Source organism: Miscanthus floridulus, chromosome 6, assembly GCF_019320115.1.
Source record: "Miscanthus floridulus cultivar M001 chromosome 6, ASM1932011v1, whole genome shotgun sequence".
In the NCBI taxonomy this organism is placed as follows: Eukaryota; Viridiplantae; Streptophyta; class Magnoliopsida; order Poales; family Poaceae; genus Miscanthus; species Miscanthus floridulus.
The window spans coordinates 77,874,526-77,902,457 of NC_089585.1; the positions used below are offsets into that span (position 1 = coordinate 77,874,526).

Here is a 27,932-nt window from a genome sequence, read left to right on the forward strand (position 1 = left end):
GTCTAGCTAGCTGGGAAGACAAGTAGTGAGTACTAACATTCCTAATATCTTCTCTATTAAGGTCCTGTTTGATTGGTCATGGCATTTTTGTCCTAGACATATGGATTGCGAACTAGTCTTCGATTAACCGTCGTTAGCCTATTACACTCTTGAAAAACCTTTGTCGCCATTATACATCCTGATACACGTAGTTTGGAATTGCTTCCAAGATTATCCTACCATCTCGATGTAATAATCTTTGATTTTTTCTTTAAAAAAAACTTTATCGGGGAAAATATCTTCCCGTGACCAAGATGAACAGCAGAATATTCATGAGATCCAAACACTGCTACCACTATAATCTCTTTTTTTTCCAACTATAATCTTCTTTGCAATTTACAATATGGTGATGATCCATATGAAAAAGGCGACACAATGGACAACTAGTAGATGTGGAAAACCTTTTCCACACGCTTTAACTGCTTAATGACGACGAGCTTTTCCAAAAGCAGCTCGGGGACCTGACCAGGGGCATCCGAGCCCCTTCACTACAAATATAACATAGATTGCGGACCCTTCGCCCAAAAAATTTGGGAGAGGATTGAGGAAAGAACCAATCAATCAAACCAAAGACAAAATACAACTAACAATTACCCTGACCAGAGAGCAAAAGGCATGAGCGTATGTACATGAGTTATGCACAGGTTGAGCGGAGAAAAGAATGTAGAAAGAGACTTGCAGCTAGAAGGACCACCCTCAGTCCTTTCTTTGGTGTAGGAAGGTAAAGCCAGAATTCTCCCGGATCAAAGGTGGCATGTCGACATCTGTTACCTCGATTTCTGTCATCGACTTCGAGATGTCATCCACCGAAAATGGAATACTGTGATTAGGAGTACACTGTCAGGCAACGGGCTTCAAGTAACCGTAGTCAACAATATATCTGAGTAGGAGTAAGGAAAATAATAACCTGGAATCATCATCCAACAAGAACGAGCTGCTCACTGCATTATTAGAATCTTCCGTCATCATTACTCTCATACTTGAGATGACCTAACATCAAAAAAAAAAATTCCATCAGAAACCAAATAGCACCATATCTTGACACAATAGCATAGGAAATTTGAGGTGAGTAACAACTAAATCAAGTAGAACAAAGCTTACATCTGATGAAACAGTGTGGGTACCATACTTATCATCCCAGTACATTGTACTGATTCGATATAGCTGTTGTATGCTAAGGACCTGGAATTAACAAAACATGTGACAAGCTGTTAAGTCATAACTTACAAATGTTGATGAGTAGCTGAAGTTAACTGAGTTCAGAGATACTTACAGGGCACAAATCATTGGTAACTTCTTTCAATGTTTTCTTTGGCTTTTGATGAATTACCTATAATATAAACTATTAGAATATCTATTTTTCAATATCGAAAGTTACAAATAAAACAAAACATCCAATCAGCATAGAATACATACAAGGAATCCAACGGCCTGCCTAATATGTTTTAATTCTTCCCAGGAAGAACCTGCATACTGTACGTGCAACATAACATTAGCATATAAATTTAATATTGCCCAAAGTTTAAAAAAAAAAAAAAGAAGTCTTCACCTCTTCAGTTGCATAGATGCACCACTGCTCTAATTCTGCCAATCCAGCTTTCACATATTCTCCATTGCTAAATGAACAGCACTCCCGGCGAAGAAGAAGACTACAATACAAGGACTTTCTTTTAAAACCAGAAAGAGAACTTAATGTAGCACAGTAGAGCAACCATGAATCATACCTATTAAACAACTGAACATTAATAAATGAAAAGATTTGAGTGAACACTTTGCTGATTAAGAATGAAGGGACCTGTCAATATCAATGAGAGTCATATCAATGCAAATTCTTCTTTTAAAAAAAAAGGGATGTGAATCATGTTAATGCATATTTTTAGGTAACATACATAATTTGCTTTTAAAACATTCAAGTAATTTGTCAATATTTTCACAATGCTCTGCCAATGGGCGATCAGAGTTTGCTGAGCTAAGGCATTTGCTTGGGAACGTGATCCTTTAATTAGACTTGCACGGGATGTTCTTGGTGCCTGAAAAATTAAAAAATCAAGTAAAAAAAATAAACCATGGTGTCAACTACGTAAATAACATATGTATATCGACAATCATTGATACCTGGATGCAAAGGCCAAGCAAAGGAGATATCTCCTTCTTCAAATTGTCTCTTATCATTCCATAGATCTTCTCAAGGAAAGCTGTAAGCTGTTGCTTGAAAAGCAGGGCTGGGTACTTGGCTTCAACTTGACGAAGGTCACCTAGCCCTCCAATCAAGCGACTTCCCAGAAAAGCACGCCCAGCACTTTGTGGTGAGGCTCGCATCCCCTTTATATTTCAGAAAAAGTGAAATAAGCATTTTTGCTGACTAGAAAACTAGAATGCCAAGTAAAAAATGGGGTGAAGAAAAATGTTTTACCGAAAACACCCTCCCAAAAGATGCAGCAGATGACCTGCGCCTTTGAGGAGTGAGTCCAGCTGCTCCAGTTGTTTTCAGTGTTCGTTGCAGCAGCAGCAGTAATGTGGATGAATTCGAGAGCCAATATGCCAACTTGTCGTTGTTGTCCTGGGACTTTGGAATGACAGATTTGAACTTAAATATATAGCAACAGCACAAAACAAAAACTATAAAGAATGAAATTTTACTCCATTGTTCCTGTGGTATTCAAAAATTTTAATATGGACTATAGCTATGTTTGCATGGTTCCAGTGGTATCACGAAAGCATAATATACCAGTTCAATAGTCAGATTATACTAGGCAATCAAATTGTGAAGTGTAGTTCTCCAAGAAAAAGGGAGTAAGGTCAAACAAACAAGCACAGTTCATTACCTCAATAGCAGAGCCAATTGTTTGAATAATACGGTCAAAAACACCAGTTCTTTCAACTTCAAATGATCTCCAGTGTAGAAGACACCTGTAGATAAGGCAAGCTGCAATAGGTTTGCCACTGGAGAATCCCAGATCTTGTGATACACACTTGATCAGCAGGTCTTGATTTTCCTGAAGCACAAAATTCATATATGATGAAGAGAAATCACAACTGATATAACTTCAGGATCAAACCAAAGTAAGTGCATGGTCTTAGAGAACCAAGGTAGAACGAACAAAGGAGTAATCACAAATAGCAAACCTGCTGCTTCTCATTAAGTGATTTTTGTGGCTTCTCTTCAGCCTCAAGCTCTTTGGGGTTTGGTGAGATAGGGGTGACATCCTATGTAAATATTTCAGGACATAAAAAGGCTATCACTTAATACCAGTTACTTCAGAATTGTATGTGAAATATTTTTTACACCATTCTTTTCACTTACTGGTGATGGCTTCACTTCTCCATTTAGAGCATTCCTGTTCTCCAGAGTTTTCAGCTAACAAAGTAGCATTAGTTTAAAATATTATGTCACTGCAATGAAAGTAAGTATAAATGTACAGAATGCCTGTAGTATGAAGGAACCTGGCATACCTGGAAAGGAGACTTAGGATATGCAGCTAATGACTTTGCTGTAGGAGAAATTGCAACAGCCTGTTGACGGAGCACTTTGTTCTCAGATTCCATGTTGGTTGCTTTCTCCTCCAGCCTGTGTTTGTTTCAACGCAATAATATATATGGTATTTATTCTTAACAAAAACAGTGTGACAAATCATATTAGATAGGTGAGACTAATTAAATACACCCACTATTCCAAATTATAAGATGTTTTGGCTTTTCTAGCTACATTGCTTTTACTATGTGTTAGAGGAGTCAAGGGCCTATTGGGCCTTAGCCCATTAGGGTTAATTATTCGCTTGCTTAGGGGCCAAGTCAGACCTCTCTATATAATGAGAGGAGATGTATCAATCTAGAATCAAGCAAGAGATTAGAAGGAAATCCCTTCTCTCTTGCCGGCCGTGGGCGAAGCCCCGCGGCCGGCCTCCCACAGCGCCCTTGCAGCCCTAGCCGCCGCCGCTGTGAACAGTACCAGCGGTACTGTAGCTCCGCGGGTACTGTAGCGTACCAGCCGCCATCGCTCCCCTCGACTCTCTCCTCTCAATCCTAGCAGCCACATAACAATCTGGTATCAGAGATCTCTGGTTCGATCATGTCCACCCGTCGTCCTCCGCCGTGGGCGTCATGACGAACGAGCAGTTGACGACGGCTGTCCTTGACCTCGGCAAGATGGTGGCCGGGATTCATGGGTTCCTGCTGGGGCAGCAGCCAAACCTGCCGCCGACGTCCCAGCAGCAGCTGCTGCCGTCGCCGTCGCCGCCACCGCTTCCGGCTTGGATCGCCGGTTTGCGGCCAGTCGTCCCTACAGCAGCAGCCTTGCAGCTCACGGAGAGGAAGGCGATTGCGCGGGCAAGTGCCTGCCAGGTGTTTGCGGCGGTGCGGCTGCAGGCTGCGGCGCGTGGCCTCCTAGCGCGCCGGCGGCTTCAGAAGATGCGTTCACCTATGCACGAGGCGACCTTGGCGGCGGTCGACCTCAGCATAGGGGAGCGCGACCTAGCATGGTCGATTGACCTCGCCTGGTCGGACGGCCTCCAGCAACCGCGCCAACCTGCTATTGTCTTCAGGCGCAAGGATGGTGTTTTTTCTGTGGGCGGCGAACTCCAACTCTGCGGCACCGGCGATATGGGAGCAGCTTTCCTCCTTGTCACCGGCGGGAACGCACTGCCTAGCGCCATCGCATTCCGCCACCGTCCGCCACGAGCACGTCTCCGCTGGTTGCTGTTGCCACTAATTCTAGGTGGCCATACCCGTGCACCCCTCTCGTTCCGATGGTCTCCATGGGATCCAGGTGGATACACACGTGCTGGTCCAGCAAGCGGAGGGTGCCCGCCGTATCTTCCGGAGTCAAAAATAAAGAGTCGTAGTCTTCTTCAGGTCAATAAAATAAGCCGAGATGTAAAAGGCTTATTTTTAGGTGTTAGGTTTGTGTCTAGTGGAGGCATCGTTAGATTGCAGCTCGAGGACGAGCTGCATGTCCAGGTGGGGTGTAGTGTTAGAGGAGTCAAGGGCCTATTGGGCCTTAGCCCATTAGGGTTAATTAGTCGCTTGCTTAGGAGCCAAGTCAGACCTCTCTATATAATGAGAGGAGATGTATCAATTTAGAATCAAGCAAGAGATTAGAAGAAAATCCCTTCTCTCTTGCCGGCCGTGGGCGAAGCCCCGCGGCCGGCCTCCCCCAGCGCCCTTGCAGCCCTAGCCGCCGCCGCTGTGAACAGTATGCATCTAGACTAATCGGAACTGTAGCGTGCCAGCCGCCGTCGCTCCCCTCGACTCTCTCCTCTCAATCCTAGCAGCCACATAACACTATGCATCTAGACTACATAGTGTATATCTAGGTACATAGCAAAAGCTATGTATCTAGAAAAGCCAAAACATCTTATAATATGGAATGAGAGAGTACATTCTAAAGCTTTATTTATGTTATACCTCTGGACAGTATCCTGAAGTTGCTCAATCTTTTTCTCTGCACTCTCAAACTTCTTAATTAGTTCTTCATTTCTCCGTTCAGATTCAGCATGTTCTCTTTTAGCAGCTTCTGTTGCTTGCCTTTCAGTTAGCAGCAAAGCCTGCAATAATAATAAAAAAGGTATAACTTCAACTAGATCGTGAAACAAGCATATGTTTTCAAATTCCAAGCACAAAGCATCCTTTAGTTCAATCATTATCTTATTCTGAACATTTCACAAATTGTGAAACAGAGATGATTGACATTTCATTCATATGATCGTTATCTTATTCTAGATATTTCACAAACTATGAAACAGAGATGATTAAGAGTGTTTTATTCATATGATAAGCAGCAAGTGATCCAAAAGAATGTAGAGGTTACTGTAAGTTATCAATGAAAAATGTCACAAAGAAAGATCAGCTGCCACCATACCCTTAGTTGTTCAACTTCGGCCGTCAGTGAGTTAATCTTTTCCGTGTCTTCGACTAGCACAGGAGTCTCTTTGATTACTGGAGGTGCTTCTTCAATTGCCTTTCTAGCAGCTTCCCTCTCCTTAACCACCATGGCCTTTGATTCTTCAACTTGAAGCAGCATATCATGCAATGTCTCTTGCAGCTTAGCAATTTCCTGGGCTTTTGCTTCCTCAAGATCAGTCTGCAAATTAAGAACATAAGCATAGGCCCACAATCACCAAATTTAAACCAGTGTCAAGATAAGAAGAGAAATAAAGGATGCAGGTACACTACCCTTAATCGCTTCTCCAATCCTAAGCGCCAGGTTAGTTCTTCAACACGCTTCTCAAGTTTATCCTTGGCCTCTTTAAGGGCCCCTGTTTCTCTTGCGGCCTGCAGATGGTTCATCAAATAAAGTGTTGAAGTCTGTACCATAGTATGGAAAACTGAAGAACCGCATAAGGTAAGAGTTAACAACATACCATCTTGAGCTTCCTGAGCTCTCTTCTCGCAAGCCTTTGCCTCCAGGCACACTGGTAAGTAAGAGCTGCTCCTTGTAGATTCTTGTAATGTGAGTAGTCTCTGTGGCGGCGCCATTGAGCCTGTGTTCAAAATAGCATGTCGATCAAATAATCATTAAACGAAAAGAAATATTGCAAAAGGAAACAGTACTGCAAAAATTCTGAAATTTGAATAGCAGCTTAATTGAAAAGATCATACTTGGATGTGGACAGCTGCATTCGTTTCCTTTCTGAACCTGAATTCTTTGCAAGCAGACATTGCCCTTAAGCCTGTCTGCAGTGTGATTGCAGCTGATTGCAGTTGTAAATAAGATTCTCGTGCTTTGTGGCGTCGCATATTCTTTTGTATTTTCACTGCTGCTGCTTCCTTCCTCATGCACTCATACAACTTACGGGCCAAGGTTCCTGGATTTCAAGAGGAAAAATGATACGTGTGAAGTCAGAAGAATGCCTCCAAAGCCAAATGCATTCAACAGTGTATATACTTGAGAAGAGAAAATCAACATCAGCAATACTTCTGCCTAACACTTCAACATATAGAGAGGAAACAGTACCTCTGACAAAAGATTGTAGCTGCATTGCTGATCTTTTAAGCTCAGCAAACTGTTTCCTTGCAATATATGTACATATTTGCCTCTGTATGATTCTTGCTGCTCTTCCTAATACTTCAGCTCTACGAGCATCCAAATCAGCCATCTGTCCAGCTCTCAGAAACACCTTTGTTTTTCCAATCTGCAAAAAAATCAGGTAAGAAAAATTATAGTTCAGATCACTGAAATACTATGTTGTGATTGGATGTCTTGTATTAGGTTCCAATGCTATATGAAAGAACAACATGAAAAAATCAGCAGCTATGGGATCACAGTAGCAGTTCCATGCGTTACCTGGTAATTCTCCAGACCCACTTTTTCCAAAATCTTTTGGCACGCAATCTTATCATCATTGCTAGGCACAACAATACAAAGGAAAAAAAAAACAAAATGCAAATGAATAGATTGAAATGCCAAAAATAAATGCGGAAAATGGGCAGAAAAGTCCATTTGCATTCTTTGTGGATTTCCTACCTCCCTTCTAAAACTTCAGGAGCAAGGACACCGAAACGATTGACAAATTCATAAAATGTTTTTCTTGTGGGGTATCCAGCACAGCTGATCCTGATAGCTTCAAGGACACCCTGTGGTACATCTTAGTTAGTTCAACTGACACTAACAACAACAATTATGCTGATAGAGTTTAAGAATCTTACTCCACATCTTAGTTGCTGTATAACATTTGTATTCTCAAAAATGGCTGGCTTAAGGAGATTATTTGGCTTCACACATCTAATATAGTGGGGTTCGGTAGAGCTCAAAGTTTCCATGAGAGATTGAAGTTGCAGCTGAAAATTGTAGAAGAATGTCAGTTATCAACAATAAATAGGTAGAAAAAACATTAAGGAGAATGAACAAGCTTGCTTTCCTATTTTGATGTACCAGAACATAAAAAAAAAATATTCGTATTGGTTACATGCTTACCAAAGGTAAAACCAACAAAAATTCAAAAAAGGGTAAAGCACTCATTATAGTCATGATGGCATGCTAAATTTTATCTCCACACTACTATGTCACTAGTAGCACAGAGAGAAACCATGTACATACACTGTATACACCATCTGGGAGGAAGCACAACTTTCCAAAAACATCATTGTAGTGACACAGATGTACGCATACTAAAGGAAGCATACAGACACACCTTAGGGCGTCCGCAATGGTGCTAGCTACATAGCTAGCTTACGTGGAGGTGAGAGAAAAGCAAAGACTATTTTATACATTCTTATTTTTCTATGTACTATTGGACCCACATGTTCCTCTCTCAAATTCTTGGACTACGTGAAATAGATCAGCTATTTGTTCGTCGTTAGTGACTACTCTCTCTCCTACCTTTTCCATGTCCACGTCAGAATAGCTAGCCAAATAGCTAGCTGTTGGGGACGCCCTTAAGTTGGACCATGGTGCAGTTTAAAAAGGCTTTATCAACTTATATCTTTTATCCACATATCAGGCATGATGTCACAAGGTAAAACTGCATGCATTTCAAACATTCTTTTCATATAGACCACCTCATGCAAATACAATGGCACACATTGCGGAACCACATTCAACAGCATCAGACAAGATTATAGAAGAAAAATAGAGTTGATGATCTAAAGACAAAGTTGGTGCAGAGTTTATTAGTCAGTAAACATAGTCATGTTTGGAAAAAAAAATAGTGTGACTAAGGAACAATAAGCAGATTTTGATAGGGATGGTGATGTAACTTCAGAATGAAGCAAAGAAGAATAAGCCTATTCTCTAATTCCAATCTACATTATAAATTCTCAATCCATGCCCAGATTCCCTTCAAGCTAAACTTTCAGCTAAGGCAGCAATGCAGGAGGGCCATCCGGCCTATATATCCTAGACCAGTATATGATCTTTTGTGCATTTTCAGTCTTGAAAAAAATATGGGATCAGCATCCAGCCGAAGTAGTTTAACAAGCTGACCAGGCGCGATGTGCTATTGTACACTACTACATTGTGGATAAACACCATCAAAAGCAGGCTGAAACCACAACGAAGAGAGGAACTTGCATTTAATTTCGGTCTAGATGAAGGAGGCCCCCAAATAAAAGCATGCCTGGGATTTGGTACAAGCTGACATTAGCATATTGAATTGTCTGCAATAAAATGCCATCAGGTGACATGCTAAGAATGTCAAAAGCTACCTCAAGCCCTCAACTGTTTATGTATTGGGGAACGTTGAATAGGGAAATATGACACTGACAAAGATCAAAGCCTAATATGTGGAATCAGGTTCCAGGCATGGATTGAAGTGACAGAACAACATGGATAGCATGTTTGAACATTGGCATCAAATGTTCTTTTAAGGACAAAAATATGCAATGGGGAATATATTTTTTTCACAACTGATGCTTCAAAGAATACAGATAAGGAGGAAATGATAGCTACTAATGAAACCTATTATGGATATGGTGAAAACGTAAAGTGCAATGTTATGAATAAGCATACTGTGTAATAGGATTAAAAAAATACAACAGAATTTCACACCTTAAAACGTGATCCAATGGATGAAAATTTTGAAGACTTTGCTGTCTCCTGTGGGAGAGGAGGGAATAAACCAGCTACGAATGGGCATGAAGAAGCATTCAGCAGATCCTGATGTTCAGCCACTACATAATCTTTGTTCTTGTCTAAGAAATAATCAGCCTGGTATGTCACCTGTGGATGGTGCCAAAAAATATCTTGGTAGGATACTCACAATTTTTCACCAAGAATATGCATATCCTTTTATGAAGAAGACTTACATCGCCAGCATAATGGACTACTATAAAATCAGTGCGTGAAAGCTTTGGCTTGGCAAACCGCTTGTTATTCTTAAATGTTGTATATAGCTTCTGTGCAAACGTCTCATGCGTTGATCTAGGAAACATACTGAACAGAAGTTTTTAGGGAAAGAAGTCATCAAATTACAAGCAGTCAGATAACAGTGAATTGAAATAACTAACAACTAGTTGCCATAGTAATTGAAGAACTGTGTCAATTGCAAGTGGGAATTCTCAAAACATACCATGCTTCATCCAGAAGTGCAATCAATCCACCTTTCTGAAAACATGGGACTAAATGTTACTAGTGCCATACATAGTTCTAAGACAATTTGAAATAACACTGTTTCTCTCAGAAATTCCATTACCAAATACAACAACAACAAAGCCTAGCTCATCCTAATACTTAAAATTTTGTTTCACCCAACCCTAGCTCATCCTAGAAATATAAAAGCATCAAAAAAGTGAATTTTTAGCTGTAGACCCCAAGTCTTGCATTTTTTAGTATCTATACTCTTTCAAAAGGTGATATGTTATGACAATCTTGCTTTTTTTTTTTTTTGCAAACCGACAACCTTGCATTTAGTGTGCCATGTCATAGTATGTAGTGTGTACCTTCTCTATCAAGTCTAGCACATCTTGATTATCAACAAACTCGATGTAACTCCAGTTTATCTCTTCTCTGGTATACTCTTCTTGTTCCATTTTGAACACATGCTGCATGACAAATGCCACATATTTACTTTAGGTCGGGAATCTCAAGAATAAAGTGATATCGTCTCATCGAGAGCAAAGTCATGACATACCTGGTTAAAATGTTGTTGCAGCTTTTCATTTGTATAATTGATACATAGCTGTTCAAAACTGTTCAATAATTCAATTCAACAGCTCTGTTTAGTTCATTCTATTATGCGGATGTTTTATCTAGAACAGAAGAGTTACAAAACACTAACCTGTTAACTTTGAAGCTCTCAAAACCATAGATATCAAGAACTCCAATTAATTGTTTTGAGTTTGGGTCCTGTCCAATTGAGACATTAATTTTTTCCACAATCCTGTGCACAAGATCACAGTAATAACAGATGTCAGGCTATGAACACTGAAATCTAACTGTGATTTTCTAGACAGGTGAGGAAGGGTCATTACCAATCGAACAATCGGGAGTATATTATTTTGGCTAATGCATCTCTGCTAGCAACTGCAGAAGCAGGATCAAGTGTTCTAGTGATAACTTCTTCAGGCGTGACTATAACTCGTGTTATCAGTGCCTTTTCCAAATTCTGGCAATCACATCTGCACGAAATTTTAGTGCTTAGCATTTTTGTGATCACGCTGAACAGATAAGAAAATCAAGCATTCTATCAAGGAGAAACATGCACTCACTTCAAAAGTTCTGCTGCGGTATTAAGGTGGAACCTGGACTTATCATCCTTGATTACAGAAGAATCAATTTCTGTTCCCTTGGCAAAATTTATATTTCCAAGATGAAGTACAGCAGCTACAACCCTGAATATAGCTTCCTGTAAGATAAACGAATTATGATGGTTGACATTAATCCTGAAACTAACACTCTAGTAGCTTCAGAATAACAAGACAGACACCTGCTCTTCCTCATTGATTCCAACTATGTCCATAGCTCTTCTTGTTGCTAAATACTCTTCAGCGTCATTGATTCCATCCACCTCAATACAGCTCGACTGGTTGAGGTAATGGAACGATCTAGGATCAGACAGCTTATACCTCTGAGTTTCCTGCAGATTAGAAAGATCCATAGTAAGGTATACACCTTTTTCAACCATGTTGAGTTACATGCCGAAATATCAAGAACCGCATAGCACAAGTGATTCAGTTTGAAAATGTACCTCTGGTGGTGCAGCACAAAGGAAATAAAAGCAATGGTAATTTCTTTCTGGGGAATTAATTTGGCACACGCGTGATCTTTCCAGCAAGTAAGTTCTAATAGCAGCTCCTGAGATCCTTCCAGTCTTGTCAAATTGGATCTCAACAAACTTGCCAAAGCGACTTTACCGGAAATTGAAAACAAATGGGAACGTCAAACAACCATTTGATGGTATCCAAAGGGGAGAAACAGAGAGCAACCAATCAAAGACTTACCTTGAGTTGTTGTTTCGCACAGTTTTAGCATTACCAAAAGCTTCAAGAACTGGGTTGGACTGAAATTATGTATGGTAGAAATATAAGGCAATCAACCAATACATATGTTTTCCATCTAAATGATGCATATAGCAAGCAGATAAATAAATAAGGTTAAATGGTCTTGCCTCTAAAACTTGTTGTTCCACTGTACGTCCTTCTACTCCAGACCGCCCACCTAAGTGCGCTAGATATCTCATAAGCATCTTCGTTGTCTCAGTCTTCCCAGCACCACTTTCACCACTGACCAATATAGAGTTGCTTTTCCCTTCATTTATCATTGCCCTGGTTCACATTGACAGGTTGCACCAGAGTAATGCAGTTATGTAAATTAGTGCATGATGGCATGTTACCATATATCTAAATAGAGTATTTATACAACAAGAATGCACCTGTAAGCAACATCCGCGATAGCAAAGACATGGGGACTCAATTCCCCAAAGTCTGCACCCTTGTACTGTTCCATCATGTGGGTATCATAAAGATGTGGCAATCTTTGAAATGGATTTACAGCAATCAAAATGCTGCCTGTGTAAGTCTGAGAGTGCAAATGAATTGTTATCATGAGCAGCTTATGCAATTTATTTGGTGTAATATTTTTTAGGCAAAAAGGGTAACGAGCTCACATATATTTCATTCAGTTCATAGCGGGTAGCAAGATTCTGTAGAACACCAGGTTCATGTAAGTATGAAAGCCTTGTCATATCATCAACTCCTCCTGGTGGAGCTTCCATATCCTTAGGAAAAACTTTTGACCTGTCTGTGGTAACCTGTGCAAAAGCATTACTTTCAGAATCCATTTTCTGTCAAAAAGATACAGCCTATATCCTGACTCCAGTTGATATAAAATACTGGAACAGAACTGTAGAACCTCCTTTCTAGAATAACACCAATATTCCTAAGGCAATACTAAGCAGAAAAACACCAACATAATTTGAATTCATATTAATAGCAAGATGGAGACCTTATGCAGAACACATAAGAAGAAACAGCAAACGGTACCTTTTTCCCACTCGATGTCTGCACATGTACTTCATTGTTTTTTATGCTAACAACCTCCCCATCTATCCAAGCTAGATTTGGGTCTTCCACCCAAACATGAGAACCAACGATGATATTAACTGGAGTTCCCTGTGAGAGAAATAGTGCAATAATCAATGAAATGTCAAGGAAAACAGAGCTAAGATTATGTTTAAAGCATTGTCTACCTCTCCCTCCCTTGCTTCTCATATCACTATGTTCATGAACTCAACACATTTTGTTGAATTATTATAGATGTGACTTATTGAGTGTGTGATACTGTGTTTGCAATTATTTAAGAAACAGTATTCTAACGACACAATGAGTCAGGCTTTGAACCTGGTGAATATGTTTACCAGGCCTCCAAGGTACAGAGGATGAGATTTTCGATAAAAAGTGAAACCAATTTGTTTCAGAGCATCATTCGGAGCCTCGGAGGAAAAGAGATGAAGAAGATGGAGAATCGAACTTCCAGCGGAATGAAGTTACAACAAGGTAAGCAAAGAAATAGCACACAACAACTCCCAAGGAATCTGGCAAACAGCCAGAGCAGACTTACTACCAACAAAACATGTCCTAGGCCTAACACAATAAACTTTGGGACGCAACAAAATTTCATGGAAAAAATATTTGATTTCTTTATCCCCAAATAGATGAGGAGGCTGGATGTTATCTTTTGTAGTGATATATAAGAAATAAATTCTGTAGTTCCTCTGTGATGGTTGATTTGAAGGGCGGGCCTGGTGCAAGCGGTAGTCTTACCGCCTGTGACCGGAAGGTCCCGGGTTCGAGTCACGGTCTCCTCGCATTGCACAGGCGAGGGTAAGGCTTGCCACTGACACCCTTCCCCAGACCCCGAACAGAGCGGGAGCTCTCTGCACTGGGTACGCCCTCTGTGATGGTTGATTTAAACCCTACGTATGCAATATGTTACCCAGCCATGCACGAAAGTAAGAATGGAAATTTGCACTTCCAATTTATGCATCAATTATGTATCTCAGCACTTAACCAAATTCTGAAGTACAGTAGCGATATGTTACAACTAGCACAGTGATTAGGTGCACTGCCAGGTATATCCAAAGCATTGCAATTTTCAGTACAGTTACAAGGGTCTCTTATGACTTATAAGGGCCCCAAAGAAACGGTTTACTCTACAGACGGTATGCAGATTGCTAAGCACTTCGATATTGATAAGTACATGGATAGCAGGTAGGTAATACAAATACGAACCATACTAAATGTAAATGATATATTCTTGAGGCAACTATGCATTAAGTATCAATCAATAAACTTGAGAGATCAGTAAGATTCCAAACCTCTAAAGGAATAGGAAAAATGCAATTTGAGCTATTCAAATATGCAACTTTAAACCACAAGAACAAGATTCCTGGTATTAAAATTTTAAAATATCATGGCATAAAATTTATAGCAAGTTCATCCATGAAACCATCAATAATTATTTTAGTCCTTACTACTGGCTCATCAAAGCATCAATGTTTTCTACAACAACTTTAGTTAGATCTTTAGTAAGGAACATCCTTGGTCGTCTACTTGATATAAAACGTCTTTCATACACAACCAACAAGAAATGAGCATACTGACCTATGAAATGTAGTTCTATTTCCAGCCCTAACATCACTGCTAGCAAACTTGAAGAAGCTCATCCAAACTCAAACTAAGGTTTCTTTCGCACTAGGTCACAAATCAGAGGGGAAGCCTGAATATAATCTTCTTAATATATATGTTATTCTGCATTCATGACATTACTGCTAAATAAACTTCGTTGCAAACAAAAGCTAGGCTTTCTACAACATGACGCTTTCATCTATTAAGTGAAGTAAGAATACCAGTACTGCTGCATAAACACACCACACTGTACAAGAAATCTAATCACACTGTCTATTCAAGTTCCAAATGAGACAAAAAAAAGGGGGTGTGTGGGGATGGGGGCTTCCTCTTAAATCGGCACACACAGGAAGTTAACAAACTCCAAAAATAGCAGCGAAGCTCCTTCTAACAGCTGTAAGTACTGTACCGAGAGCAGAGCATGCTGTGCAAGAAATCTTATACGGCTAGGGTTGAAAATTTTAAGCATGCTGTGCAAGAAATCTTATACGGCTAGGGTTGAAAATTTTATCATTGACTAAGGCTTCCAAATGCGCAAGCAGCAACTCGCATATCAATTAAGCCATCTGAATTCTGAACCAATACAGAGTCGCGAATCCCAGCGAAACAATGATTCGATCAGCAGCCAGGCGAAGCGAAGCACGCCCAGCACACAAGCTAGTAGCAGTAGTTGGGAAAGCAAAGGGCTAAAGGATCCGGAACAGTACCATGGGCGGATCAGATTCGGATCGAAGGGGACAACGGATCCGTCGACTCCAACAGAGGGGACCCCGCCGCCGGCGAGGTCAGTAGCCGGCGAGGCGGCGAATTGGACTATCTCTGCTCGGTTGCCCCACCAACCCCCCAAGCTGCTGCTTGGTGTTGCTTCTCGACTCGACTTCCACCAGTCCTATTTTTTTACGCTTCTCTTCCGCGCGGTTGCTTCGCGACTGGTTCACCGCACGTGCTGGTTGCCGCCGGCGATGACGGCGCGGCCGGTCGCGACGACGGAGTTGGAGAGAGGACGGAGGGCAGAAATGGTAATTACGTGCTGCTTAGTTTTCTTGCGGTTTGAAAGAATCTAGGAATTCTGCTCTGGTCCTGAAACGCGCAGTTTCCAGACGGGAAAAGGCATTTAAATAGCTGCACTTTTGCCTGAAGGACCTATAGTTCTGCTGATTTTCAATTGCTAGAACATTTTGAGAAATGATATTCAACGTTCTAGCAATTTGAGAAATGATATTCAACGTTAGAGTGATTTAGAGCAATCCAACGTTTGATTTTTTTTTCCTTTTCTTCTCTTCCTCTTCCTCTCTTCTTCTCCAACTTCGACCGGCTTAGAAGGGGCTAAGAAGAGGTAGACTGGCTAAGCAATGGTATAGCAGGAGGGCGACGATTAGGGTTTCAGCGGCGTAGGAGACGGCTAGGCCAAGTCGGAGCGGAGACGCCCAGGGCCATAGTGGCGGTAGGGTCTCACCAGAGCTCCACGGCTATCTGCGCCCACGGCCATAGTGGCGGTAGCGTCTCACCAGAGCTCCACGCCGGCCGGCATATCGGGAGGAGGAAGAAGGTAAGGAGAAAAAAAAATCGGATGTTGGAAGAACCTAAAACACGCAAGTGTTTTATAGACACATCCAACATTTTATAGTCTACTGCTACATTCAAATCCTCATGAATTAGTACTTGCAAAATACTGTACTGAACGAAATTGGAAGTTTTTAGATAGCGATTGAGCCTTGTATCAAATATCTACCAAATCAATAAGGCGAGATTTGAAACAGTTACGAAGGTGGCGTCTAGTGCAATTATCGCTACAAAATGGTCTTTATTAGAGTTCCAAACAAATGTTGTAGCATGTGCATACATGTACATAAAGGGTCCAAATAGAAATAGAATTAGAACAGTGTAGGCAGACGAGAAACATTGTTCTCACTTGGATAGTAAATATATTGACAGGAATTGCTCGCTTACGGGCTTAGGGGTTGTTTGGATGAATTTGGACTAACAACTAGTCCATGACCAGTGGACTAATAATTAGGCTGCTTGTTTGGATGTTTAGAGGCTAAAAATTAATCAACTAGTTGTTAATTCTAGGAATCCTAACAAGAGAAGCTCAGATTACAAGAGGAGCTCAGATTACAAATTCTGTGACCAGGGACCAGAACGTAGCATACAATATTTTTCCACCCCTTGCCCGTGAGGACGGCGGCCTTTCGGCCACCAGCCGCTGCCGTTTAGGCTGCGTGCTGCGCTGGTCTTTTCTCGCGACGATGACGAAACTGCCCCTCCGGTATATTGTGTGGCACAGGAAGCATAGGCTGTCGCTGGGAGTCGCACCGTCCTGGACAAGCTGGAGAGCTCGGAGCTGCTTTTGAGGCCAGGATGTCGCGGCCGTCGCGGAGCTGGCTGTGGGGGCCACGCCACCTAGGGGCCACCACCGCCCATCCTCCGTGCGCAAAGATCATGTGATCGAAAGTGCACTAGATGACGGCAACAAGAAAATCGACTTGTGGCTTATTTGGTCAATTGGTCCGCGTGCGTAAGCTTGGCCTGCCAAGATAAAATGTTCCAATAGAACAGTGTTGGGTGGTTTACTTCCTCAGTCGGTAGAAGGTACCAATTTAAGTAAAAGTCAAATTATTTTAAATTTATATTTATAATACCAAATAAGCATCGTTAGATTCGTCGTGAGATATATTTTTATAGTATATTTATTCATATTGTAAATATTGATCCTCTTTCCTATAGCCTTAAATCTTAATCAAACTTCAGAAAGTCTAACTAGACATAGAACTAAAATTACATCAATTTCTTGACGGAGGTGGACAGTGCTAGAAACAAATAGATAATGGACCATTTTTGTAATACCCCATATTTTAGAGATTATTAATTAAGTAAATTAACGGCTATGTCGGATAAATATTTTCAAACTGAATTTAATTATAGTATTTTCTGGAAAAATGACTTGCATATGCATATCGATGCTCCAAAAACTTAAAGCTACAAAGTTTAATCTATTAGAACTATTCAACCAATAGCAAGAACTAGCCTAAGAACTTACAAAAACAAAATATGAAATATCCATGAGGCCACCAAACTAAGCCGTATCCTTAGAAGAAGCACACTAGCAACAGGTCCTCAGGGTTTGCAGAAGGAAACTTATCTAGTGTATCACACTAAGGCAAAAAAAAACAAGTCCAATGTAAGGTCCACGGAACATCTCAAACATACAAAAATATGTTATAAGTGCATCGTACCCTTTAGTGGATTTTGATTGATTAAATGACAACACGATTAAAGGTCTAACAAGTTGGACTGAGCTAGAAATTCTAGGTTTATCCGGAGTTCCCGGTTAAGGTCGGAAATTCCAAGGGGAATTTCCAATCTGGGGTCTCTTTGAATTTAAATTTCCATGCGGAGTTTTTGAGGCCTGATGCATTTTTAGCTATGCAGTTCTCTATTAACTTTTTCAGGTCCCAAAAATTTTGATCCTGACCAGAACTTTCCGTAACAGTTGGGTTTTGGGGGTCAAGTATACTCCCTCACCCACTCTCTCCTTAGTGTTGATTCTAACCATGAAGAACACCTCTCTTTGGGCCAAAGAAACTCTCCCCTCTCCCTCTTTGTGAGGATTGATTGATTATTGTGAGATATAACAAGTTGGATTAAGAGATTGGGAGATTGAGAGTGTGTGTGTGTGTGTGTGTGTGTGTGTGTGTTGAGAGAGAGAGAGAGAGAGAGAGCAATCTCATCCTTGAGCGCTTGTGATTCTTGTCAAGCATTTGGTGAAGTGGCAAGGAGTTGCCCGGTGAGTTCCCGTGCTTGTGGTGAGCCGCGGGAAGTTTGTGAAGGCCCCGATTTCACCTCCGCAAGGGAAGAGATTAAGTTAGTGAAGTGAGGAAAGTGGTTGAAAGAAACCACTCCCTTGGGAACTCCTCAACGGAGACATATGATTCATAGAGGTGAATCCAAACTTCGGTAAACAAATTGGGTGTCTTCTTTGTTTGTTCTTGTGTTCTTGTTGTTCAGGTTCACTTTTGGGTGATTCGTCTTGATCTACTTGTTCTTGTATTTTTGGTTGTAGGTTTTGGGAGGAGTCAACTCACTGCATGTCTACCAACCATTGGTAACAAGTAGAATTGATTAAATAGGCATAATCTTTGTTGATTTGTAATTTCAATTTACCCTAACTGAAATTTCGATGATCCTGGGATGTCTAGAAATTCTAGTCCTATTATCCGTTACAAGTTTTATATTTTCACAAACTCCTATTCACCCCTCCTCTAGGTGGTATCTTGATCCTTTCATATGCAATGAAAGGAATATTTATATAAGAAAGAGTTGGGCGAGAAACAAATAGATTTTTTTCTCATGGTGTCGAGTAGTTGTTGTTGCCCCCATAGTACATGCTAGAGCACCACTAACGGTTGAGCTCCCTTGACTTATAAAGGCTCAAGATTTACTATGAGTACCCAATCTTCACCTTGGACTGACAAGTGTCAAACCAATCACACCTTTAGGAGCCTTCTAACATTCAACTCCATCGGGAAGGTCACCTGGTCCTCCATTGGACTATCTAAGAGCTAACAAACTCTAAGAGTAACAAGTTTTGATCTTCACTTGACCAGACCTCCAAGCCAAGAGCAAAAGGATGGACACTAAGATCACTCTTAAGCACTCTCTTTGACTTAAATGCCCCCAACCCCTTCTCAAAACCTCTCCATATGTGTAAATCTTTCATGGATTCAAGAGAGATCCAAATGGGCCAAAACACGTATGAGAGGCACCCAACCATTGCAGAAGAGCTAACAAAAATCTTCCACTGGTCACAAATGAATACTCTGAATATTCTTCATCGAATGGTATGCAGTAACCACTAAGGTACAAGGTGGATCATCGGCATCTAACATTGCATCCTGCTTTTCAATATGAACCGATTATTCAGTGCAATTATTTGTGAAAGCTTCCCTGCACACTGCTTTTGAGCTTATTCTTTTGACCGTAACACAACTGGGACAGCGAATCAAGTGTGGATTGGCATGGCGAGGGCGAGCTACCCATTGCAACCTTGCTTGTCGCTCAAAACAGGGTCAAAGGGTCTGAAAATTCTGAGGCTTCATAAGGCAGCTACAATGCATCACAGTGTCCACTGATTTTCATGGAAGGCAAAACTCGCACGAGCATGAGAGTGTTCGGCTGGTGGTAAAGCCGCTAGTGCTGATTTGTATGGCTGATTTTTTGAGAGAGAAAAATATTGTAGCGTGGCTTATAAGCCAGCAAATAAGCTACAGCCGAACACTCCCATGAAAACTCCAAAACCAATGGAAGCCTACCTACCTCGAGTCGGGGAGAGTCTTTTAGCACAAGGTTTAGCGAAATCGAGATCGAGTTCAACTGTTGGCAAAGACGACAAAGGCTCGAACCGCCCTACTAGTAGTAGCACATTGTAGGTTCATTCAAAAATTCTCCCGAGCCAACATCATAGTTTCGTCAAGGGAAAGCGGTCGTCACTCATGGACAACGATCTGCCAGGCTGCCACTCCCTATAAATTGTAGCCGCAACCGCAAGCCCGCAACCGTTTCGTGAGCGAACATTTCAAGGGTTCAAGGCCACCTTGAGCGAGAAGGATGGAGGAGCAAAGGCTCACCGCGATGTCACCTCGGCGGTTGCATACCTTTCCGCGCGCCTTGGAGGTGGTGAAAGCGAGAATGACATAGGAACGAAGCAGGCTCACCACGACGGTAGCTGCGCACCTCCCCGCCCCCGCGCGCCGTGGAGGCAGCGGCGGTGACAGCGCTGCGGGCATGGGGTGACGTCCCCCGTGACATCCTCATCTGCATCGCCGCCTTCCTCCGCTGCCACGCCGAACCGCATCCACATGGCCTGCGCCAATCGGCAGTGGAACGCCGCCGTGCTGGGAAGGGAGTTGTTAGGGGCACCCGCACCCGCAGCAACCGACGTTGCTCCCACCTCAGCTCCTATGGCTCATCTTCCCTAGCACCGTGGCAGCCCACCTTCTACAGCCTGATCGACGAGCGCTACCACAAGCCTCGGTGGGCTCCTATGTGCGCTACGGTGGCTCGGGCGATGGCAGCTGGCTCATCCTCGCGCTCGAGTCGCCTCACGTGCACGCGCTCTACAATCTCAACTCCGACCAGCGCATCCCGCTCCCACCGAGCTTCAGTGACCCCGACGGGCACCAAGTCCCCATTGGAGTTCGACATGCGGGTCACCATGCTCTCCTGCCTCCACCACCGCGTGCGCCCCACATGGTCATGGTCGACGCCGACTCCGCCGCCGCCGCCTTCTGGGACGAGGGCTACGAGAGCTGGTTCTCACTGGGGGGCTGCTCACGGTGGGAATGCAGGACTGAAAGGTCAGCCTGAATAGTCTATTTTGAAAATATATAAGATCACTAGAGTAATTTGATTAGCATGATAAATAGTGAAATGTAAATTTACTCTAACTTTTCAAGGGTTGCAAACCACCTATCCAATAATTCTAGATGCTATGATCACTAGGCACACAAGATGCTATGTTGCTACTCACTAAGAGCTCTCAAACTTGCTATACTAAAGAGCTTCACTAGATGAACTTAAACTCCAAAGCAAGCTCTCAATTTTAACTACATTAAAGAACTTGCTACAACTAGTTTGCGGGAATATAAATAAGTGAGTATGGTGATTATACCGTCGTGTAAAGGAGTGAACCAATCACAAGATGAATACCAATTCAAACACTAGGAGAATACCAAGGGGCAAGAGACAACCGATTTTTCTCCTGAGGTTCACGTGCTTGCCAGCACGCTAGTCCCTATTGTATCGACCAACACTTGGTGGTTCGGCGGCTAAGAGGTGTTGCACGAACCTTGTCTACACAATTGGACATCGCAAGAACTTACCCTATAAGTGAGGTAACTCAATGACATAAGCAATCCACTAGAGTTACCTTTTGGCTCTCCGTCGGGTAAGGCACAAGACCCCTCACAATCATCAAGAGATGGCCATGAACAATCACCAACTCGTGCCAATCCTCCTCCGCTGCTCTAAGCCATCTAGGTGGTGACAAGCACCAAGAGAAACAAGAAATCTGCAGCCACAACGATCCCCAAGTGCCACTAGATGCAATCACTCAAGCAAATGCACTTGGAATCACTACCAATCTCAATATGATGATGAATCAATGACGGAGATGAGTGGGACGTGTTTGCTTATGCTCACAAGGATGTCAAGTATGTCAAAGTACCAAGGGCAATAGCCCCAAGCCGGCCACCAACTATTTATAGACGGCCCAAGAAAATAGAGTCGTTGGCTCTACCATGGGCTGACCGGATGCCGCCCTACATCTGGTCAGGTGAGTCCGGTCACCCGATGGCTACCATGCGTCCCTTCGTTCAACTGCGTTCGTCGGATTTCAACAGTCGAAAATGGTCAGCAATTAAGTTAAATGATGACCGGACACGACGCTCCGGCGCTCCTGACGCTGAGCAACGTGGCGTCCATTCGTTCCAGTAAGGGTCTAGAGGCGAAAATTAGTGCTCGGATGCATCTGGTCGAAGGTGACCTGACGCTGCTCGGCATCCTATTAGTGTCTCGCCCTTCACCACGCGCCTGTGATGCTTACGTCACCGTATGTCAGCCGTGACCTGACACATGCCCTGTGCATCTGATCATGCGCTGGCACCTAAGTTCGCTCGATCAAAAAAGTGACCAGACGCGTCAGTGGCATCGGCCGGTCCTTCACCTCACTCTCAGCCACACCACTACGCCTCGGTGTAAATGACTGGACACGCCCTGGGGTGAGTTCGGTCACCCCACAGCTAGCGTCTGATCGTGGACTGTCTCCTCCTTTTCTTTTTTAAGTCCACAACCACTTGACCCTTGCTTCTAACTTGCTAACCACAAAGTGTAGAACTTGTGTGCACTCGATAAACCGTTTGGCCAAAGATTTTCCCTCTTTATAGTATGACTATCAATCCTAAGTCACTCACACCTCTATGGTGTCTTGAGTGCAAAATAAAAACCTATCATATACCTTTGTCTTGATCTTCTCGGTTTTTGTTTTTCTCTTTCTTCTTTTTCAAGTTGAGCTTGATCATCATCAACACATGTCCATCTTCATCTCCATGGACTTCATCATCATGCTCCATCACTTTGTGTGTACCAACCTTGCTCATATGACATTCATGACAAAGATTAGTACTTAGATTTTATCAATTAGCCAAAATCAAACAGGGGCTTTCAAGGACCTCATCTGCTACAGGGGTAGGTTCTTCTTCCTCACGTCCCATGAGGAAGTCATCGTGTTCACACTCTCGCTCGGCAACGGCGATGACGACGACCCTAATGGCAATAGGACCTGAACGCTGCTCACTGAACTACTCCTACTACAACATCCAGCAGTGACAGGGCTACAATGACAATGACGTCGGCTTGATTCGTGGCAACGGCACGATGAGGTGCTACATCGTAGGGTCCCAAGGCGGGGATGATGACCGACTCATGGTGGTGAGGTACTTCCTCGACCACGACGAGGGCACCAGGCCGACCATAGATATCATCTGGGTCTTCCACATCGGCTATCTACCGACGCCGAAAACAAATGGCTACTGGCCTCGCACGGTGTGAGAGGACCTCCAGAGATCTGGATGGTCAGGATGTTGTTCCTAGGGCTGGGCTGCTCCAGGTCCTTCGTGGTGGTCCTAGTGTTAGAATATTAGTCAATTTTAGTAGCAATTTAATCTAGAAAAAGACAGTGAGCAATATGAACATATTGATGACATCATGTATGTGCTTGTGTGTTTTAAGCATGACGAGTATGTAGATGATACTCAAACTAAGGTGTAACACCTCTGGTGTTACAAAGCTTGCTTAGGACCCAGATTAAGGCCTTAAGGGAATAGGGTGTACTCATAAGATGAGCATCATATAAGCACCATGCTTACATGAAGCTCGGCTACTTAGCCTAACTGGTAAACTACCAAGTTAAGCGCTCTATGAACCCACACATAAAAGTAATGATAACCTCAACTAAGCAAGATACATATTAAAAGTGAGCATATCCATGTAGATAGGAATATGATGAATTGATAATAAGTCTTACAAGATGTAGAAGTGAAGATATAAGGCTTTACCGAGCCTCCAAGACTAGATCTAGAACTTAAGGATGAGCCCAACTCGACCCTCACTCCCGAGCCACTAATCTACTACATTGGAGAGTTCTAGACCTAATCCTCCTAGTGTGTGTTGATCTAAATGAGAGATATGAATTAGGGTTTCTAGGATGGCCTTTGGGAGGGAGATATAGGCTGCTATATATAGGTCGAGGTGGAGTAGGGGGCAAGGAATCGAGGTGGAGTAGGGGGCAAGGAATCACCACGTCATTGATTCGCGTTAACTCCCTCGATCACCATTGGATGAACCGACCTTGATCAATGGCGGAGATGGACTCTCAAAGGTGGTAGGAAACCGATGTAGAAAGGTGACATTGATCGGTGGGACCCATAGGCCGGTTAGCCTATAGGTGGGGCTGGCCGGCCTATCTTTGTGATAGGTGGGCCCTACCCTCCGGTGGAAGCTTCTAGACTCCGTCTTGAGTTATTTTCCGCAGGTTTCATGAGCCGAATCTCTTTCTAATATCGGTTTGCTTGTTTGGAGAGTATGACGGTGGTCCTAGGGGCTATTTTTTGGATAAATCCTCCTGCATTCATATATTCACCAAAGCTCATGGAATTCATTAGTTTAAACCCCTAGACCTATATTTAGTGATGGAATTTAGCATATATATAAGTTATATTAATGGTTTATGATGAATGTTAACGACCATCAACAGAAAGCAAAGCTCAAGGCAAAGGTATATGTATAGGCTTTTGCTTTCACCAGCCTAAGGTGATTAGAGAAGTGAATGGGTCGGGTTTAGGATAGAGAGCCTACTATAAAGAGGGAAAATCTTAAGCCAATATGGTTATCTAATGCCACTATGTGAGATCTAACTATGTATGTGTATTAGATCAAGTGGCATAGTGAGATTTAAGAGAAAGCATTTGCAAAATATTTTTAAAATGCTAACTCAGTGCTAAAGGTGTTGGTTGTCATGTGGAAACCATTTAGTGATAGCCATTTGAAAAAGGTTTGTAAAAGGATCTTGATGGAGTGATTCCACACTCACCTAGAGTGGTGCCACCAGAGCTTTCGAATTGTCCTCCTACTAAAAATTGTACCGATCCTGATTGTCGCTAAGGGCATTGGAGCTCTCTGGCAATACATTGGTGGTGTGCACCAGAGCTTTGGTATAGTGGAAGTTGTTAGGTAGTTTTTAGCGTAAGCACCCTATTATCTTCTAGTGCCACTTGAGCTATGAACATCGGAGATTAGGAACAGTGGCTATCAAAGTGGGTAACAAGTCTAGAAGAGCTCACTGAAGCTCTCTGATGGTTCACCAGAGGTGTGCACCGGAGAGTGAGTCCAATGAGCACCCAAAGTTGTTTGACAGTGCACTAGAGCTCTCTAGTTCACCGAAGATACTCATTGTAGCTTTAATCATATGAAGACTAGTTTTGAAAGCCGTTAGAAGTGCTTGTTAGTATTTCTTAGAGCAATCACCAAGTGAGGAGGTTTTAAGTCCATCCCCAGTAATGGCGCCAGAAATGCTTGTTGGCATTTCTTAGCGCAATCACCAAGTGAGGAGGTTTTAAGTCCATTACTTGCAACGGCGGCAGAAATGCCTATTGGTATTTCTTAACACCATTACTAAGATTGAGTTAATCTTAGCAACGCCACCTAGAAACACCAACTACGATAGTCCTTAAAGATTACAGACAATATCCACAAGTGTATGGATCTATCGTTGTAGCATTTCACCCAGAAGTATTCAGGGTATCATTATTTATATTTTTTCCAAAGGAGAGCAAGGTATACATATTGTAGCATAGACATAAACATGATTATGTACTTGCATAGTAGACCATGGCTCATGATAGGGGTAAAATGGTATTTCATGGATAGTGGACACACATCTAGGGCCAACCTCAAGGATGTAACACCCTGGTGTTACATTGTAATGTTTTGCTTAAACATTTCGTAAGCATCTGAATTATGTACATATGTGTATGGCATAAAGTATAACTCAATGTTCAGCACTTGAAACATTCATACGAAACATGAGTCCGTGGTTGTGTTTCACATAATACTGTGTAATCAAATTGTTCTAGAAACAAAAAGGCTAAAGAACTGTTTGGCTAACGGCGATAAAATAGGTGTGGTCGGACAAGGATAGCTAGTTAGTACCTCGAGTAGGCTGGGTTTGGTTTTCGACGTGGAATCGTTCGTTTCAACGTCGTTTCGCGTAAGTTTTGGAGGTGGTCGACGATGCCACTTTTGGCAAGCTCTGTGGAGCGATCGACTTAAGCAGTAGGATGATATCTTGGCTCCGTTAGATAGCTTAATGTACCCTCTTGTGCATCGAATAGTTAGTTCAGGCTTTTGGAGCATCTGTACAAGTTTTCTGCTTGCTTTAAAAAGCGTGTGTGTCACTAGAATTGACACTAGGCGCGGTCACTGTTGGCCTGGCATGTTGCTGGCATTGCCAACGCTCTGCCATGCTGGCCACGTTCATGCACGCACCGCGTCCACCGTCTCGCCGGGCACGCGCGCAGCTCTAGCATTGCGCGCCAGGTCCGCCTACCCCCACTACCGGCCTCGGCCACGCTACTGCCCCGCTGCCAGCCACGGCCGCGCTGCTGCCCACCGACCAACCTTGCCACGCCATGCCCTGCTTCTACACTACCTTGGCCAGGAGCGTGCCGGGCCCATGCTACACGCCGCCCATCGTCCCACCGGTCCTGTGTCCATTGACATCTTGTTGGCTGCTCATGCGTTGGGCGATAGCCTGCCTCGCTGTCTCGTAGTGGTGCTGTTGGTCCGGGTGTTGACGCCATAGACGAGCCAAGCCATGATCTCCCCTGCCCCACTGTCCCCTTGGCCACCGAGGCGATTCTTCTCAATTCGCCATGATCATAGCAGTAGACTCCAATTCGGCTTAGGCTTGGCTTCGTTAGGTATCTGGCTGCGTCTCGTCCCCACCTTGCTGTGTATGCCTTTGCACAGGGCTGAGATTTCGTAATCCCATGCCACCGGCTCCATAAGGCCAGGCGGACGTCCTCCAACGGTGAGCCAGTCACTCAGTGCATCTCGTAATGATTCAGTGCACCCACAGCCTCGCCGTACCCACCTAAGCACCCCGCGCACCGTAGTCATAGCTTCACAGTAGGCCAGCCACCACCGCCGTGGTCGTGCCATCGCTGGGCGCTGTCACCTCGTCGGTGCGCACGCGACCAGCACTACTCGGGCTTCCTCTGGCTAGACCATCACCGCAAGGGTCTTCGTGGGTGGTTACTCGAGCTCATTAGCTGTTTGGTTTGTCTCATTGTCGCTATGGCTTATGGGAACGCCTCCGCCATTTTAGGTCTGGGCTCACCACCGGGAAGGGATTCCGGGACGATGCCCCTGCTCGCCGAACCACTTCTAGACCACGTGTGCTGCCTTGGAGGTACTCATCGGCCCCTTAGTTAGGTTTTGGGGACTCGGGTGTCGTTGGTGTGGTCGTCCTGTGCTCGCGCCGTCGCGCCGGTGCGCGCCCTAGGGGCCAGGGACTTAGCCGCGGTGAATAAGTAGAAAAGGGAGGGTGTAGCTGTAAAATGGTAGACTAGTGAAATAGTGTCGTAGAGTTCTCTATAAATACCGAAGCAACCAGGGGAGTCTGTGCATATTTGTCGACACGCGAAGGCCTTCCCCCGTCGCGGGCCATCTAGGCCACGCCTCCGCGTGGGCCGCGCGGTGGCCTACTGCCACGCGCGGGTAGGATGGCGCGCTGGGCCAGGCCGCGCGGTGTGGGCCGACGTAGAGAATTTGGTTTTCTTATTTTTCCAGAGGATAGAAATGCATATTCATTTTGGTTATGAATCCAACTTCGATAAATCGTAGTAAATTGCGTGGTTGTCCAAAAATAGTGAAACTACTTTTGTTAGGTTCGCAAAAATACCATCTATCTGTTAGTGTAGTTAGTTCATAGTTAGCTGTTATGATTATAGGCTCATAAATTCTAATTAGAAGGCTTAGCGTTATATCGATCAATAATTGCAGGAATTATGCTGGCAAACCGACAATAGCTTTAGCTTTGAAATTGTTACAGTAGGTTCCTTAGGCCTTTATATATTTGCTGTAAAATTGGTAGCCATAGAGCGAGCCTTGCTTTATTGTATGTATCATAAATTGGCATTAGGTGTAGGAATATTCGTAGTCGCCGTAAGAATGTATGTCACATTCATACTTGTTAGTGGTGCTGGTACGTATCTTAG

General features: G+C 43.2%; 1 protein-coding gene across 3 annotated transcripts; it reads right to left on the minus strand.

Moving 5' to 3' along the window:
• Positions 1-312: 312 nt before the first annotated feature.
• Positions 313-15,698, minus strand: LOC136456174 (myosin-17-like). 3 transcript variants are annotated; one of them, XM_066455958.1, is made up of 39 exons: positions 15,306-15,698; positions 12,955-13,083; positions 12,579-12,722; positions 12,345-12,490; positions 12,081-12,237; positions 11,914-11,972; positions 11,661-11,820; positions 11,400-11,549; positions 11,182-11,318; positions 10,945-11,091; positions 10,752-10,853; positions 10,605-10,662; positions 10,414-10,515; positions 10,044-10,078; positions 9,781-9,907; positions 9,524-9,694; positions 7,684-7,815; positions 7,502-7,611; positions 7,322-7,382; positions 6,992-7,169; positions 6,637-6,842; positions 6,399-6,518; positions 6,211-6,309; positions 5,897-6,118; positions 5,443-5,582; positions 3,493-3,607; positions 3,344-3,397; positions 3,166-3,246; positions 2,865-3,035; positions 2,453-2,605; positions 2,155-2,361; positions 1,929-2,069; positions 1,764-1,834; positions 1,589-1,688; positions 1,456-1,512; positions 1,313-1,369; positions 1,141-1,221; positions 947-1,029; positions 313-859 (listed from the first exon to the last, which is right to left on the minus strand). In XM_066455958.1, exons 1-39 carry the CDS (start codon positions 15,306-15,308, stop codon positions 736-738), a joined length of 4,590 nt encoding a protein of 1,529 aa, XP_066312055.1. In that variant the 5' UTR covers positions 15,309-15,698; the 3' UTR covers positions 313-735. The 3 variants fall into 3 exon arrangements, 2 of the variants coding, with proteins under 2 accessions (XP_066312055.1, XP_066312054.1); XM_066455957.1 differs by having other exon boundaries at positions 1,589-1,834; XR_010759371.1 differs by lacking the exons at positions 313-859; positions 947-1,029; positions 1,141-1,221; positions 1,764-1,834.
• Positions 15,699-27,932: the final 12,234 nt, after the last annotated feature.